Below are 13,699 nucleotides of genomic sequence, written 5' to 3'. Positions count from 1 at the left end.
TCAATAAGTACCCCCTTGTTTTGTTTCCATGTTGTTTACATGTTTGCCTCTGAACTCGTTTCTGCAGCCAACTTATACACTTAAACTTGTACAGTTTACTCTGATTTTATTGCCATTTCGGAGATTTTTTGTTGATGTTGCCATTCCCTTTGACAATCTGCGACTAAACATCATTGTCTTTAGATCCAAACAAAGTCATTAACTTTTTTTCGAGTGTGCATTTATGCCTATTTTGTGTCTAGGAATACATTTGCTTAAATATTTGGTAGTTTGATAACCTTCAACATATTAGGAAGAATTCTTTAGCAATGAAAAGGTCACGTAATTATTTTTATCCATTGTTTAATGGCAGTTGGTGGACAAACTCAACTATGGCTCAATGGTACAGTGGGTCGTCCAATAACCCAAGTGTTGGGGGTTCGAGTCCTGCTTTATCCAAGTCATTGTCATTTATCCTCGTATGAATGGGAATAATTGTGCATGAATGTTGGTGGTGGTCATAGGGGCTCTTAGTATGCCCCAGCTGTGGCTATAATATAGCTTACCACTCCCTGTATGACTGGTGTGAATGAATAATGGTTTCTGTACGTGCTTTGAGTCTCGTCAAAAAAAATGACTACATAAATCCAAGCCATTATAATTTATATTATTTAATAGACACATACTGTGTCTGAAATAGGAAATTAAATACTCATCATGTAAAAAGTACATTTATAAAGGTTTTCAAGTACCTTTCATCATAGGTGAAAGTAACGTATTACAAGTACTCACGTTAATGTAATTGAGTTGCTTTTTTTGTATACTGTATTTCTAAATCAGTAATTTTACTTGTACATAAGTAGGACTTAAAAGAAATAAAGTAAATAATTACATTTCTACACCCAACCATTACTGAGTAAATCATTTTTTATGATTCTTTTCTTGAACATTGAACATAATCCATATGTTCTTAGTCATTCCATTTCTGATCAACGCCACTTTTTATGGTTCAGGTTCGTGTTTCTACCTGTTATGTTGTTATCTTGTTGGCACATTTGATATGGCACTGTTTTAGAGTTCATACATTTATCTATACTTACATAGAGCCTGAGAAGTTTATTATTTTTTTAGTTAAATTCATTGGTGTTATTTTATTAAAAAAACTAATAATAATTGTAGACTTTGATAAACCTTTTAGATGCCTTTGTGAAAATGAGATAAGTTCCAATCATGCACGATTTGGTCTCTTCCTTTTTAAGTTTATACATGAGATGTTTGTATGGAAGGGAAGCGTGCCAAATTTATTACCAAAAATAAACGTGGGAGTGTGAAAGCAACTAGTAATTTTTTTTTTTTTTAGTACTATTTAATTGACCTACTTCTTACTTGTACTTGAGTATTTTCTGTATGACTTACTTGTACTTGAATATAATTTCAATCAAGTAACAGTACTTCTACTTGAGTAGAATACATCACTACTCTTTATACGTCTGCATAAATATTACCAAGTACTCCTTCAACATTTGGAAAGCCATCGAGGTCAAAAACACGTGAATATGACACGTGAAATACACGTATACAACGCGTGAAAAATGTACGTGTTAAGTTCATACCAACATGCTCAAGTATCCCAATGTTACACGTACGTGCAGTGTACCACAGTTTGGGAAGCTCTGACTAACGCACATGTTTATGTCCTACAGGGGGCGCTGTTGCTGTGGCTGGCTGCTCTCTAGAGGTGAAAGGTCAGGCTGAGTGTAACGTGTCAGAGCTGGACCGGTTCCTGTCACTCAGTAACTATTTATCTCCTGTGTGTTTGGACTGCTTCCCTACCCAGAATAACCTGAGCCCACCTCTACCGTGTCCTACAAACATGGCTAAAAAGCGGAGAGAGAAGCAGGAGGTGAACAACTCGTTCTCGTTCCAGGAAACGGAAAAGTCACCGGTTAGCGAATCTCCGGTGTCGAAAGGTAAGATAGAGAAAGATGGGGCGTTCCTGTTGACCTGAACGAAGCTATAAACAACCAGCGACGGAATCACATGCAGATATATAACCCGAATTGGCTGCGTTTTATTGTGTTTTAACGTCCTTTGAGTTTAGGCTAATAGTTTTAGCCACAGACAGCTAACTGACAGTAGCTCCGATCGATGGCTCGGTGATGGTACACGGTTAGCTTTTACACAACATGTTGTATACTAAATTAACCTAATTATAATCAATTATTTATTTATATATATATATATATATATATATATACTATTAATTTAAGCTGTCATCACATTTACAGTTTTATATTATAAATATATATATATATATATATATAAACTGAATAATGTAAAAGTGTCTATTGTACGGTCGCCGTACGAACAACCTGAGGTGCTATTGGTACGGTTACCTAAGTACAAGTATGTAGCGTGTTAGGGTTAGGTTATAACCCAATATCGCAACAATGTTTAGGTTAAGGGTTAAATCTTAGTCACGCGATCTAAACTGACCAATGACTGACCTATCCCGTGACCTAAACTGGCCAATGAGAGGCGCTGCGTACGGATAGAATATATGTATATTGATACGGCAACCGTACAGCTAGCCACTGCCATTATACAATTAGGAACAGATTTAAATGCATGCATTAACTATATATATATATATATATATATAAATATAAGTAATAAAAGAAAGTGTCTATATGTACGGTTGCCGTACGGACAACCCCTGAAGTACAAGTATGTAGCGGGTTAGGTAGGTTATAACCCAATATTGCAACAATTTTTACGGTTCGATTTAGGGTAAGGTTTAGTCTTAATCACGCAACCTAAAATAACCAATGACTGACCTATCACGTGACTTAAACTGGCCAATGAGGGGCGCTACGAATGAACAGAATATCGGTATATTGATACGGCAACCGTACGGATAGCCACTGCCATAATAAAATTAGAATCAGATTTAAATACATGCATGAACTATATTGTTTGAGCTGTGTTCCTGTTGTAAAATACTGTGTGGAAATTCTGAGAGTTTTCGTCCAGGCTTGGTGCTTTGTTTTATCTGTAATTATTATTTGTCTTACTTGTTCCCTTTTGCCATGTTGTAGAAATGTATGAATAGCCTGCTAGTCTATTCATACGCAGCGCCCCTCATTGGCCAGTTTAGGTGACCTGATGGGTGCACCACGTGACTTCTGTTCTGTCAGTTTTATTTTAGCTCATATTTATTTGTAGCAACCCCGCTAACCCTTTTATTTTAGCCCTAACCCAGGAAATACCCTAAAATGTTTATTTGTTTTGTATATGTATTTTTAAAGGTGGAATTTGCTGAGTTAAACATGTTAAAATGAAAAAATATATATAACAAATGTGGGATTTGAACCCATGGCAGTGGAAGGAAGAAATCTTGAGTCAGGCGACTTTGACCACTCAGCCATCCTAACACGGTGAAACCACACAGGCACATTAACAAAACATACCCATACTCCTTGGGGGCTATTGATAAGTTTTCGTAGAAATAGACACTTCCTACTTTTTAGGCAGTGGTTATCCGTACATAGCCGTATCATACGTAGCGCCGCTCATTGGCCAGTTTAGGTCACATGAGCGCCCCTTATTGGCCAGTACTTCTGTTTGCTGTTAATTAGATTCCAAAACTATGTTACGGACTAACTAATTCTAAACGTAACCCTAAACTATGTTACGAACTAACTAACCGTAACCCTAAACTACGTTATGGACTAACTAACCCTAAAATAGCACCGGGAGTTATTTGTACGGCTACATACTGATAGCCACTCCGTACTTGTTAGGTTGCCTTTTAAAATCTAGCCAGGGAAACCAGATGAAAACTAGTCTCTTGAGGCTAACTCTGGCTCATTCACAGCATGTCTGTTTATTAATGTGCATTGTCCATCTTAAATAATCATTGAATTCAATGTCTGAATATAATTACATTACAGTGTTTGTAATACACACACACACACACACACACACAGCCTGTATATAATTCATGTGTTTTTCCTCTGCAGAGAATGAAAATGTGGGGGGCTCAGCACGCATGTCTCTACTAATCCTGGTGTCCATCTTTGCTTGTTCTGCATCAGTCATGTACCTGGTGTACAGAAATTTCCCAGAGCTTCAAGAGTAAGTTTGTATTGATCATCAAACTAAAATACACTTGAGTGAGAAGCATTAAAAGCTATTTAAGCCCACTGTGTTTTCTCGTCATACCTAAAATGACACTAGAAAATATTTGATCTTGTTGCAAACAAATACAATATTGGTTGCAACAATGGTGATGTCATTTAGTTTTACTGTGAACACTTAAAAGTTCTCACTCTCCTTTTGTTTTTGCATACACTGGCATATCAAGTCTCCAGTTTCCACACTGAGGACACGAGCATGACTTCCACCTGAGATACAGGCCATTACATATTGAACATGGTGATATTTACAATGTGATTCATAACACAGTTGGCCTAATTTGATCTTGTGCTAGTGCGCTCAACAACCTCCTTTTCAGAAAATAAATCTACACATAATATGAGCTGGTAAATGTATTTAGACCATAGTTTGAGTTGTCTCAGAAAACACAAATGAATCTAAAGTCCTGGTGTAAGCGCAGATAGGATCCATCTGTTTGGGTGATAGTTAGAAGTTAAAGGCACTCTTTTTCTGTACTGTGTATCATTCAGAGGGAGATATTTGGTCATGTTGTTGATGTAATGTGTTTGTTGATGATTTTAATTGATTTTACTGATGATTTTAAATGATGTTCTTATAGATTTTAAGCTGTTGAATGTTTTCTGTTGCTCTTTTGGATCTTGTAAAGCACATTGAGTTGCCTTGTGTATGAAATGCGCTATACAAATAAATTTGCCTTGCCTTAGAAATAGTCAGTGTTTTACATAAAGTAGTCAGTGTTTTACATGTTAACTCACCAATGGAAGCATTTCAAGTTGATAAATAACCACCGGTAAACAGTGACAGGTGGCCACTGCTGCAGGTTTAGTAGGTTAGGGTATTTATTTGCTGTGCAAAACATTATTTTATCACTCACTGTTGTCAAAGTCAACTGATGTCAAGATTATCTTCTATCATCTTATAAACCTGCATATTACTGCATTGAAGGTTGCAGGTGTCTAAATGCAGCTCACATTGGGCATAAGGTAGGGACAGGGTGTGAGTCCGTCTCAGGGCCAACACAGAGAGAAACAACCATTCCTACATGGTTGAGATTTTTTTTTAATGTAATGAACGTGTTTTTTTTTTTTTGTTTTTTTTAAATTACTTTTAAAATCTGTTTCTGTATTTATTTATTTTTTTCCAGTGATGAAATGGAGAAAATTAGAATTCCTAAGGACATGGAGGATGCCAAAGCTCTGGGAACAGTTCTGTCCAAATACAAAGATACCTACTATACCCAGGTGTTGGTGGCCTACTTTGCAACATATGTTTTGTATCCTTGATGGAATGAAATGCACATTTTGGAATTAATATCTTCTCCTGTTTTTATTTTATTTTATTTTTTTATGTAGTTTGCTGAAATTCAGACCTTGGATAAATCAGTCAGCTCACTTGTACTGTTAACCTACTTATTTTTCTCAATTTCTGCCCCAAATCAACTATAGGTTTGAGATATGTTATTATTACTCTAAAAAACAGTAACTGGCATATGTAGCCTAATTGTTATAATGTCCAGGAGTCCTAGCAAAGATGCCCATGACAATACTGTTATAACAAAGTTGTTCTGCCTGACGATTCCATCAGTCTCCAGACATTTGCAATTCCTGGATCCATCTTCCTCAGCATTCTGTCTGGATATCTTTATCCATTTCCCTTGGCACTTTTCTTAGTCTGCCTGGTGAGTAACTAGATGAAACAAGTAAAAATTACAAACATTACATTGTATTATAAACTGCACAGGGATATCTGTTTTGACACATGGATGTAACAATGGAAACATACAGCTGTATAGGAGGAGTATTCATGAAATGTTGTGCCTTTTAGTTTGATTCATTTACTACTATTACCTTAGATGTTATGAAAATACATTTGTAGCTTTGAAAATGTGTTTTCCTTTGTAGTCATCATGGGCTTTTTCTCCTGGCAGTGTTCTGGCCTCGGTGCTTCCTTCTGCTATATGTTATCATATCTGGTGGGCAGACCAGTGGTCTACAAATACCTGACGGAGAAAGCTCAGAAATGGTCCCAGCAGGTGAGCCAATTCATACAAGTGTTCAACCTATTTTGCTTCGTGGGGGTTGCGACACTTCCAAGGAGTTTGACCTAAAATGCAAATTTAGAAATGTGTTGTGTTTCCTAAACTAATAAGAAAAAGGTTTCATTGTTTGATTTCATTGACTAAAGTGATGATATTTCCTGAGTGTTTTTGCTCCAGAAAAGCATTTTCTATTTGTGGATACGTTAAATGTGGAAACATTTAAAACTTTTAATGTGCAGACAGAAGCAGGCCATCCAATTACATATGCACTGCTATTGAAAAGTCTTTCTATTGAACACCTAGAAGAAGTCAAAGTGGATTTCATCAGACAAACATTAAGGGACATCGTTATTTAAGCTAGGACAAAAACAATAGTGTGCTCTGCAGCCCAAGAGTCAGACCTTGAAATGCTGGCCTCTGATTGGGCCTTTGATTGGACACAGTTACATGATGTTTTTTTAATATGGAATTAGTTATTCCAGATTAAATCATTTGGAATTAAAGTCTTCTGCTTCATGTTTACATGGAAATAGTAATTTCTGAACTTGAGGTTTACATGGAAAAGTGGTTCATTCGGCTTCGATGAAGCCTATTCCGTTTGCTGATCTTCATGTGTGTGATAAGTCCATGTGTTCGCGTTAATGTTTATCCCTCCGTCCATCCCCCTTTTTCATTATATCCATGTCTTTTAAGGCTCTTATTAAATAGTGGCTGCTCTATTCCAGGCTGGCATGTTGGATTATGTCGTCACCCAGCGTGTCACCACCGCAAGTCACACAAGCGCAGAACAACCGAAATTAACTTAAAGCGGAATTAAGTGTTGTTAACTCTTTACAAGAAAGAGGAATTATTTAATTCGGAATTAAAAACAGAATAAACCAGCCACTTTATTCGGAATAAAGTTTAATTCTGAATTAAATTAGCATTAGGAATTAAGTGTTTACAAGGTCAGGTTAGAGAATAATTAACTTTTATTCCGCTTTAAAGGGGAATTAAAGCTCCTATGTCAACTTGACCAGTGTCACACAAAAATTCAACATTAAGATCTTCACAAATTTCAAAGTTTGAACTTTTGTTGTTTGCAGGTTGAAAAACACAGGAATCATTTAATAAACTACATAATCTTCCTGAGGATAACTCCCTTTCTACCCAACTGGTTCATCAACATCACCTCACCAGTCATCAACGTGCCTTTGGGGGTTTTTTTCATTGGTACTTTTCTCGGTAAGCGTCCGTCCTTGTAGTTTTGTCACACATTGGTGGTTTTTCACCTCACTAACTCCTTTGTCTTTAAATTTGATTTGGTGACAGGAGTGGCACCGCCATCGTTTGTAGCAATCAACGCAGGTACAACACTGTACAAGCTGACCACAGCTGGAGAGGCTGTGTCTTGGAACTCATTGGCTGTGCTCGGCGTACTCGCGGTGCTTTCTATCTTGCCCGTCTGCTTTCAGAAAAAACTACAGCAAAAACTAGAGTAGGACTGTGAACACTTCAGCAAATCATCTGCAAACTGGTCTTCGTTCCCTCACCTTAAGAGTATGTGGGCGTTTCTCAGGCTGCTATGCTTCAGTTGTCAGATTTGACTGCAGGTGGAGGAATCTATGAGCACTGGTACAGCAAAAGCTCCCACTGACCACAACATGTATGCAGTGGGAGTTTGATCCTGATGTCTGTCAAATGAACGCCGCTTGAACAGGTTCTTCTGATTTCTGTGACGTATGTTGTGGCTAAACGCACATTGTTTATGTCAAAAAAGAAATGTGGTTTTCGATTTTTATTTCTTAAACATTGGTCCTTAGTTAGTGATTTTATTTTTTTGACAGACTTGCAGAATGCTTTTTCCCCCTTGCAAAATAAGTTATTATACCTGCAATCCTGTATTTGTTACTTCTGGTAAAAGTGATTGTCAGAACGTTCCTGAGGCAACCATAAACATATCCATTCGTTTTAGAAAAATTTGTTGATATAGTCTAACATGAACATTCAACATTCACAGCTTACTTAATCTTAATATCCACTTCATTTTCTCTATTTATTTTGTCATTCAGGTTTTTATCTGATTTCAGCTTATTTAAAGTCATCTCATCTTCACTTCAGTAACTGTACCACAGTAGATTTAGAATTTTACACTTCTGTATACATTTTGGTTTTATGCCTAGAGCCTCTTGCCTGAACAATAACAATGGAAGACTGGGGGGAAAAAAGGTGGAATTCATTTAATCTGTGTTTATGGTTTTCAATGTTTTTCAAAAGGTGCAGAACTAAAATTCCTTATAATTATATCTGTAGCTCTTTTTTTACGCACAACTCTGCTGCAGGAAATTTACACACAACTGTTGTAACACTTTCATCACTGTATGTCCTAATAGCAGAGTGTCAAAAACACAAAGCAAAGACCTTCACAGTCTAGTTTGTAAAATTCAAAATGTATTTGTAATGATGGATCTTTGTGTTTTCCCTAATTTTTGCATTGCCAGTTTCAAACTGTTTGAATGTTCATATCAAGATTGATGCATAAAATGGAAAATGCATTGGCATGCAATTTATTTTATTATATTTGTTTAATGTGAATGATTCGTGTCAAATATTAATAGTACTGATTTTTGTTTTTCTAATATGTTGCCTGTGCACTGATTTGATGCTGCTTTAAAACTTGTGTATGCAGTGAATATACACATGCAGGTCACATATTTATAAATGACAGACATTTAGGGATGGCTGTATGTTTTATAATCCATCTTTTATTTATGTTGCTATAGAATCAGACTTTACACTGTAAGGTTAATAAACAAAACTAAAGGGATTCCCACGTTTCGTTTGTTAACCCGTGTGTACATTTGGGTTCACTGGATTTTGATCTTGCAGCATTTGCATACTTGTATACCTTAACACACTTTTCTCTTTTTTTAAAAACCGCAAGAAGGTTTTTATGTAAAGTGACAAAACAAACTAATATGTTTTTTTTTCTTTTCTTTCTGTTAAAATAAGATTCTTACCTGAAGCTTCCATGCAGACATATTTGCTCATATTTATTATATATTTTATTATTTTTCTTTTGGTTTCTAATCAGAGCTGTGAGCCTATTGCCATTTTTGGCCTTCTTAACATTTCATTTGGCAGTATTTATTTGTACTGAAAGGTGATGTATTGCAATATGAAGTGTTTACATGTTAATGATTTCTGTCCCATCAAATGTTTTTAATGATTTAATCAATAAAATGTTCTTTACAGAGTACTGTTTTGGGAATTTTAGCATACCTAAAGGCTAGCTTAGGATATTTTTTAAGTGCTGTAAAAGTCTGGTTTCAATAGTAGGTCAGTGAATTGTACACCTTCCAATCAGAAACTATAGTAAAAACACCTGACTGTCAGATGAATGAAGAATATTACACAAAACATTACCAAAAAGTCCCATGTTTTTCACATGGATTAGCTTGTTTTGTAAAATTTGAATTATGTACTAATTTTCCAACAATTCTAAAAGGAATTTGCAAACCTTTAGGGGAAAAAATTTCTCATTGTGACCCTGAAGGAATTTTTGGGCCCACAGGGTGCTGCAGTCCACACTTTGAGAACTTAGAGGGCGTGGCATGTTTAAATTGCCTGAAACGGTAACTGCATCAAACCTGGAATATTAGTGGTCTGTTGCATCACTTTTTACTGCATTCCTTAAATGAATAATATGAGAAGTAAACAGTTTGATAGGGGTGGACATTTTGTTTCTTTCTGGTGGATAAAATAAGGTCTACTAAACAATTGCATTTATTTATTTTACACATTTTTTTGTGCACATTATGAGGATAACCCTTAAATAAAAATACATTATTAGAGCAATGGTGCCAATATTGTCTTGTGATAGTTTTGGAATGGAAAAAAGATAAAGACAAATAATAAGAAAAAAAAAACCGTACTTTTATTTAACAAACTCTGGGGATACTTACATAAACTCTGGTTATGACCTTATCAACATAAATATACTAATTTATATAAATTAATATATTTAATCATATAAACAATATTTCAATCTAAAAAAATAAATAATTACAGAAACAAAATCAATAACTAATGATTATCATTGGACCAATTTCTCCTTTTTAAAGTGCAAAAAGTAACACTGCAAATAGAACGCAAAACTACTGAAAATTCATGCCAGTCTAAAACTAAAACCAAATCACATCATCACATTCTTCAGAAAAGCGTGAATAAATAAGCTCGTAGCTGTTTTTTGTTGTTTTTTTATTTAAAAAATAAAAAACAACGCTTTTAAAGAACAATAATTTGTACATTTGCTCAGTCAGGAGCGCAGCCTACAATTTTATCATAATTCTTTTTTTTTCCTATTTTTAAACATAAAATAAAAATAAAAACTATATATATTATTTTGAAAGGACATATCCTCATGCTCTGCATTGGGTTTTATTGCGAAGGTCTGGAACAGGATGTGGTTGTGGTCGTTTCTGGTAGCTGAATGTCTTCCGTGTGTCGGATGTGATTTCCAAAGACTCTCACACACAGTCAGCCACATCTTCGTGTGATGGCTGGGAGAAATCACTCCTCCGAGCCGCATTAATATGCTCCCTGCTGCAGGGACGAAGGGAACACTGGACCAGTCTCGAAATGACCACCGGCTTCAGCTCCACTTCTTGTCGCTTCGCAGACTATTTTGTAATCTGCGGACTCGACACCGACAGCGGGCTGGAACCAGACGAACTGTCCGGTGAGCATTAGCCGTTAGGGGGGGTGGACATTGATCAGATGCTGAGGAAAACTAAAGGATGAGTTGAGTTCCTTCCAGCACCACTGTGATATTTACTATTCCCTTGTTTTATCCTGTGTGCGCGGTTCATATGTGTGTGCGTATAGAGGGGCTAACATAACGCCAGGCCTAGCTCATTTTCTGTCCGCCTGTTTGTTTGTGAGAGGCGGATTAATGCCCTGCTTTGTCCGTGTAACACACTGACATGCATTTTAGTCTAAACCCTCTCCATACATTACAACTTATTAGTCCTATTTAAATGTCTTTAGTAGTGATTGGATGTCGATCTGATGCTGGAGGTAAGATTTTATGGTAGAAACACAGTATGTCCTCGGTGTAGTGATGATCGATGCTGTCATAATGTGAGCTGTGACAGTATGTAGATCAGATCAGTAATCATCAGGAATCAATCCATTGGCGGAAAGTAAGACTCGAGGTGTTTGAGCTGCTCTGAGGCATCGAAACGACCAACTTTCACTCTTATTTTGAAGGTGTAATCAAGGTGTTGTTTTAGGGTCAAAACGATCCGTGAATGTGTTTGACAGCAGAGAAAAACATCATCTTGAAAAAAACAAACAAATACATCACTTTTCCCAAATGACCCGACATTAAAAAAGAGAGGTTAATTTATCTATAAGTGTGGGACAATACACTGAGTTCACGATACCGTGGCGTAGACCATGGGTTCTTTTTTTTTTTTTTTTTTTTTTAGAATTCCACCAACGAAATTTAGGTTTTTTCAAAAATAGCAGTTGAAAACACAATCTTCTTTTAAAAACATAGATCTATATATTTTCCTGTGCAACATGCATTTCACAGCATGCCTGTCAAATGAAAAGTTTCTTTTAAAATAAAAGACAAGTCCAACATTTGAGACATTAAGTATTTGTAGCCTGCCACTCTATGCATACGCAGCGCCCCTCATTGGCCAGTTTAGATCACGTGATAGGTGCACTATGGAACTTAAAGTTCCGTCAGTTTTATTTTAGCTCATTTATTTTTAGCTACCCCACTATCCCTTTCATTTTATCCCTAACCTTAAAATGTTTACTTTTATCGGATATATATTTTTAAAGGTGGGAGTTGCCGTGTTAAATATCTTTAAATGAAAAACTGTGGATGTCAAAAGTGGGATTTGAACCAACGTTAGCAGAAGCAAGAATCCTTCAGTCTGACGTCTTAGACCACTTGACCATCCTCACACAGTGGAAATGCATACACGATATTGTATATTTAACGTATCTCTAGACACTTTCTTAAGTATTTCTTTTTTGACCAGCCGCCCGTGACCCACCCAGTTCAGGTTCACGACCCACTTATGGGTCCCGAACCACCAGTTGAGAATCTCTAAAGATGCGATAGGACGTTTTTGGAAAGGAAAATAGATGCAAAAAATTGCAATACCGATGCTTTTACTTGACTTTACCTTAGTCTGTTATTTATATAGTTGGACACCTTTTCAACAATAACAATATAAAAAATAAACACAAACAGTAACATGCTTGTGACGTTGTACAATAATAATAATGCATTGGATTTTATGTAGTAGCGCTTTTTTATAGACACTCAAAGCACTTTAGATTGCATTTGCATTATTCTTCCAATCCACACACAACGAGGGTTAGCTACTATTGTAGCCACGCTTGCCCCGGGGCAGACTGACAGAAGCAACGTGCACCATCGGTCCCTCCGACCACCACCAACACTGAAGTGTCTAGCCTAAGGACACAAATGACACTTATTCTCATTTATTAGGCTATACAAAATAAATATTTCCTATTATTTAAACTGTTAAAACTACATTGAAAGCTATTAATAGTGCCATACAAACACATAGCTTATATCCCGGATAAATCTAAACTGCTTTGTTTAGGGGTTTAGTGAAGGCTCTTTATACACAGGGGGTAAAAGGATTGTGAAGACAACAGCAAGGTTTACTTAACACTAGGATTTACCTACTGTCTACTTTAAATATTAGTGTTTGATTTAGCAGCACAGACAAATTGAATGAAAATAACTGATTTATGTATGTCATTAATGCTCTAGTCTGTATAGACTGTAATAGGAGTGTGTCCTATTGTCTGAAGACATACATTTATTTTGAATAACTTGAAGTTCTTCAACATGTATACATTGTGCAGTTGAATGTAGGTGTATGGTAAAGCTAAATGTACTCATTGTATTTTTTCTGTAATATTTTCCCCACATGCGTGTTGGTTTGATACAGGCACTGTGTATTCCTCACATAGTTTAACACATGTACTGTATATCATGTCAGTGAAGTCAGTAGATCTGCCATAGGAATGAATGTTTGCGCAATTAATACAAACTAGTATAGTGCCCTTGTGAAGTATGTATTCATATAGTGGGAGCTTAAGTAGAGTTGGCAATTATAGCCCAATGAGTATGTGTTTGAAGGTTGGATGTACAAAGAGGTGTACATACTCTGTAGTGTTATAAAGGGGTATATTTGTAAGTGCAAAGTAAAATAGCATGTGCAATTGCCCTGGTTTAATTCTATGGGACATGCGCATGATAAATTTGTTTGGTTTTTTTTTGTATTTTTTTTTAATGTTTTTGTTGTTTGGTGTTTGTTTTTCTGTAATGTGTATTTTTTTGGAGTCATTATGTGTAATTTTGTATCTTTTTGTTGTCTTTTTGTGCATTTTTGTGTAATTGTTTTGTATTGCCATTTTAGTGTGATTATGGAGTTATTTTGTGTATTTTTGTAGCTTTTTTTGGTG

The 13,699-nt window shown here is 36.0% G+C and overlaps 2 protein-coding genes across 5 annotated transcripts in view; both read left to right on the top strand.

Moving 5' to 3' along the window:
- Nucleotides 1-1,690: 1,690 nt before the first annotated feature.
- On the top strand, nt 1,691-9,380 carry tmem41b (transmembrane protein 41B). The gene is made up of 7 exons (XM_028476735.1): nt 1,691-1,949; nt 4,002-4,116; nt 5,303-5,431; nt 5,743-5,836; nt 6,086-6,190; nt 7,282-7,420; nt 7,508-9,380. Exons 1-7 carry the CDS (start codon nt 1,853-1,855, stop codon nt 7,675-7,677), a joined length of 849 nt encoding a protein of 282 aa, XP_028332536.1. The 5' UTR covers nt 1,691-1,852; the 3' UTR covers nt 7,678-9,380.
- Nucleotides 9,381-10,661: 1,281 nt separating this feature from the next.
- Nucleotides 10,662-13,699, top strand: part of dennd5a (DENN/MADD domain containing 5A) — a 39,919-nt gene continuing 36,881 nt past the window's right edge. For 3 of the 4 annotated variants that reach the window (XM_028476677.1, XM_028476662.1, XM_028476669.1), the window contains exon 1: nt 10,662-10,916. In XM_028476677.1, coding sequence (XP_028332478.1) covers nt 10,817-10,916 — 100 coding nt within the window. In that variant the 5' untranslated portion in view covers nt 10,662-10,816. The remainder of the gene's footprint in view (nt 10,917-13,699) is intronic. The other variant, XM_028476653.1, reaches the window with a different exon arrangement.

The sequence above is a fragment of the Gouania willdenowi genome, chromosome 3 (genome assembly GCF_900634775.1).
Source record: "Gouania willdenowi chromosome 3, fGouWil2.1, whole genome shotgun sequence".
Classification (NCBI taxonomy): Eukaryota; Metazoa; Chordata; class Actinopteri; order Blenniiformes; family Gobiesocidae; genus Gouania; species Gouania willdenowi.
Note: the sequence above shows the minus strand (reverse complement) of the source record. Positions and strands in the feature narration are given on the sequence as shown.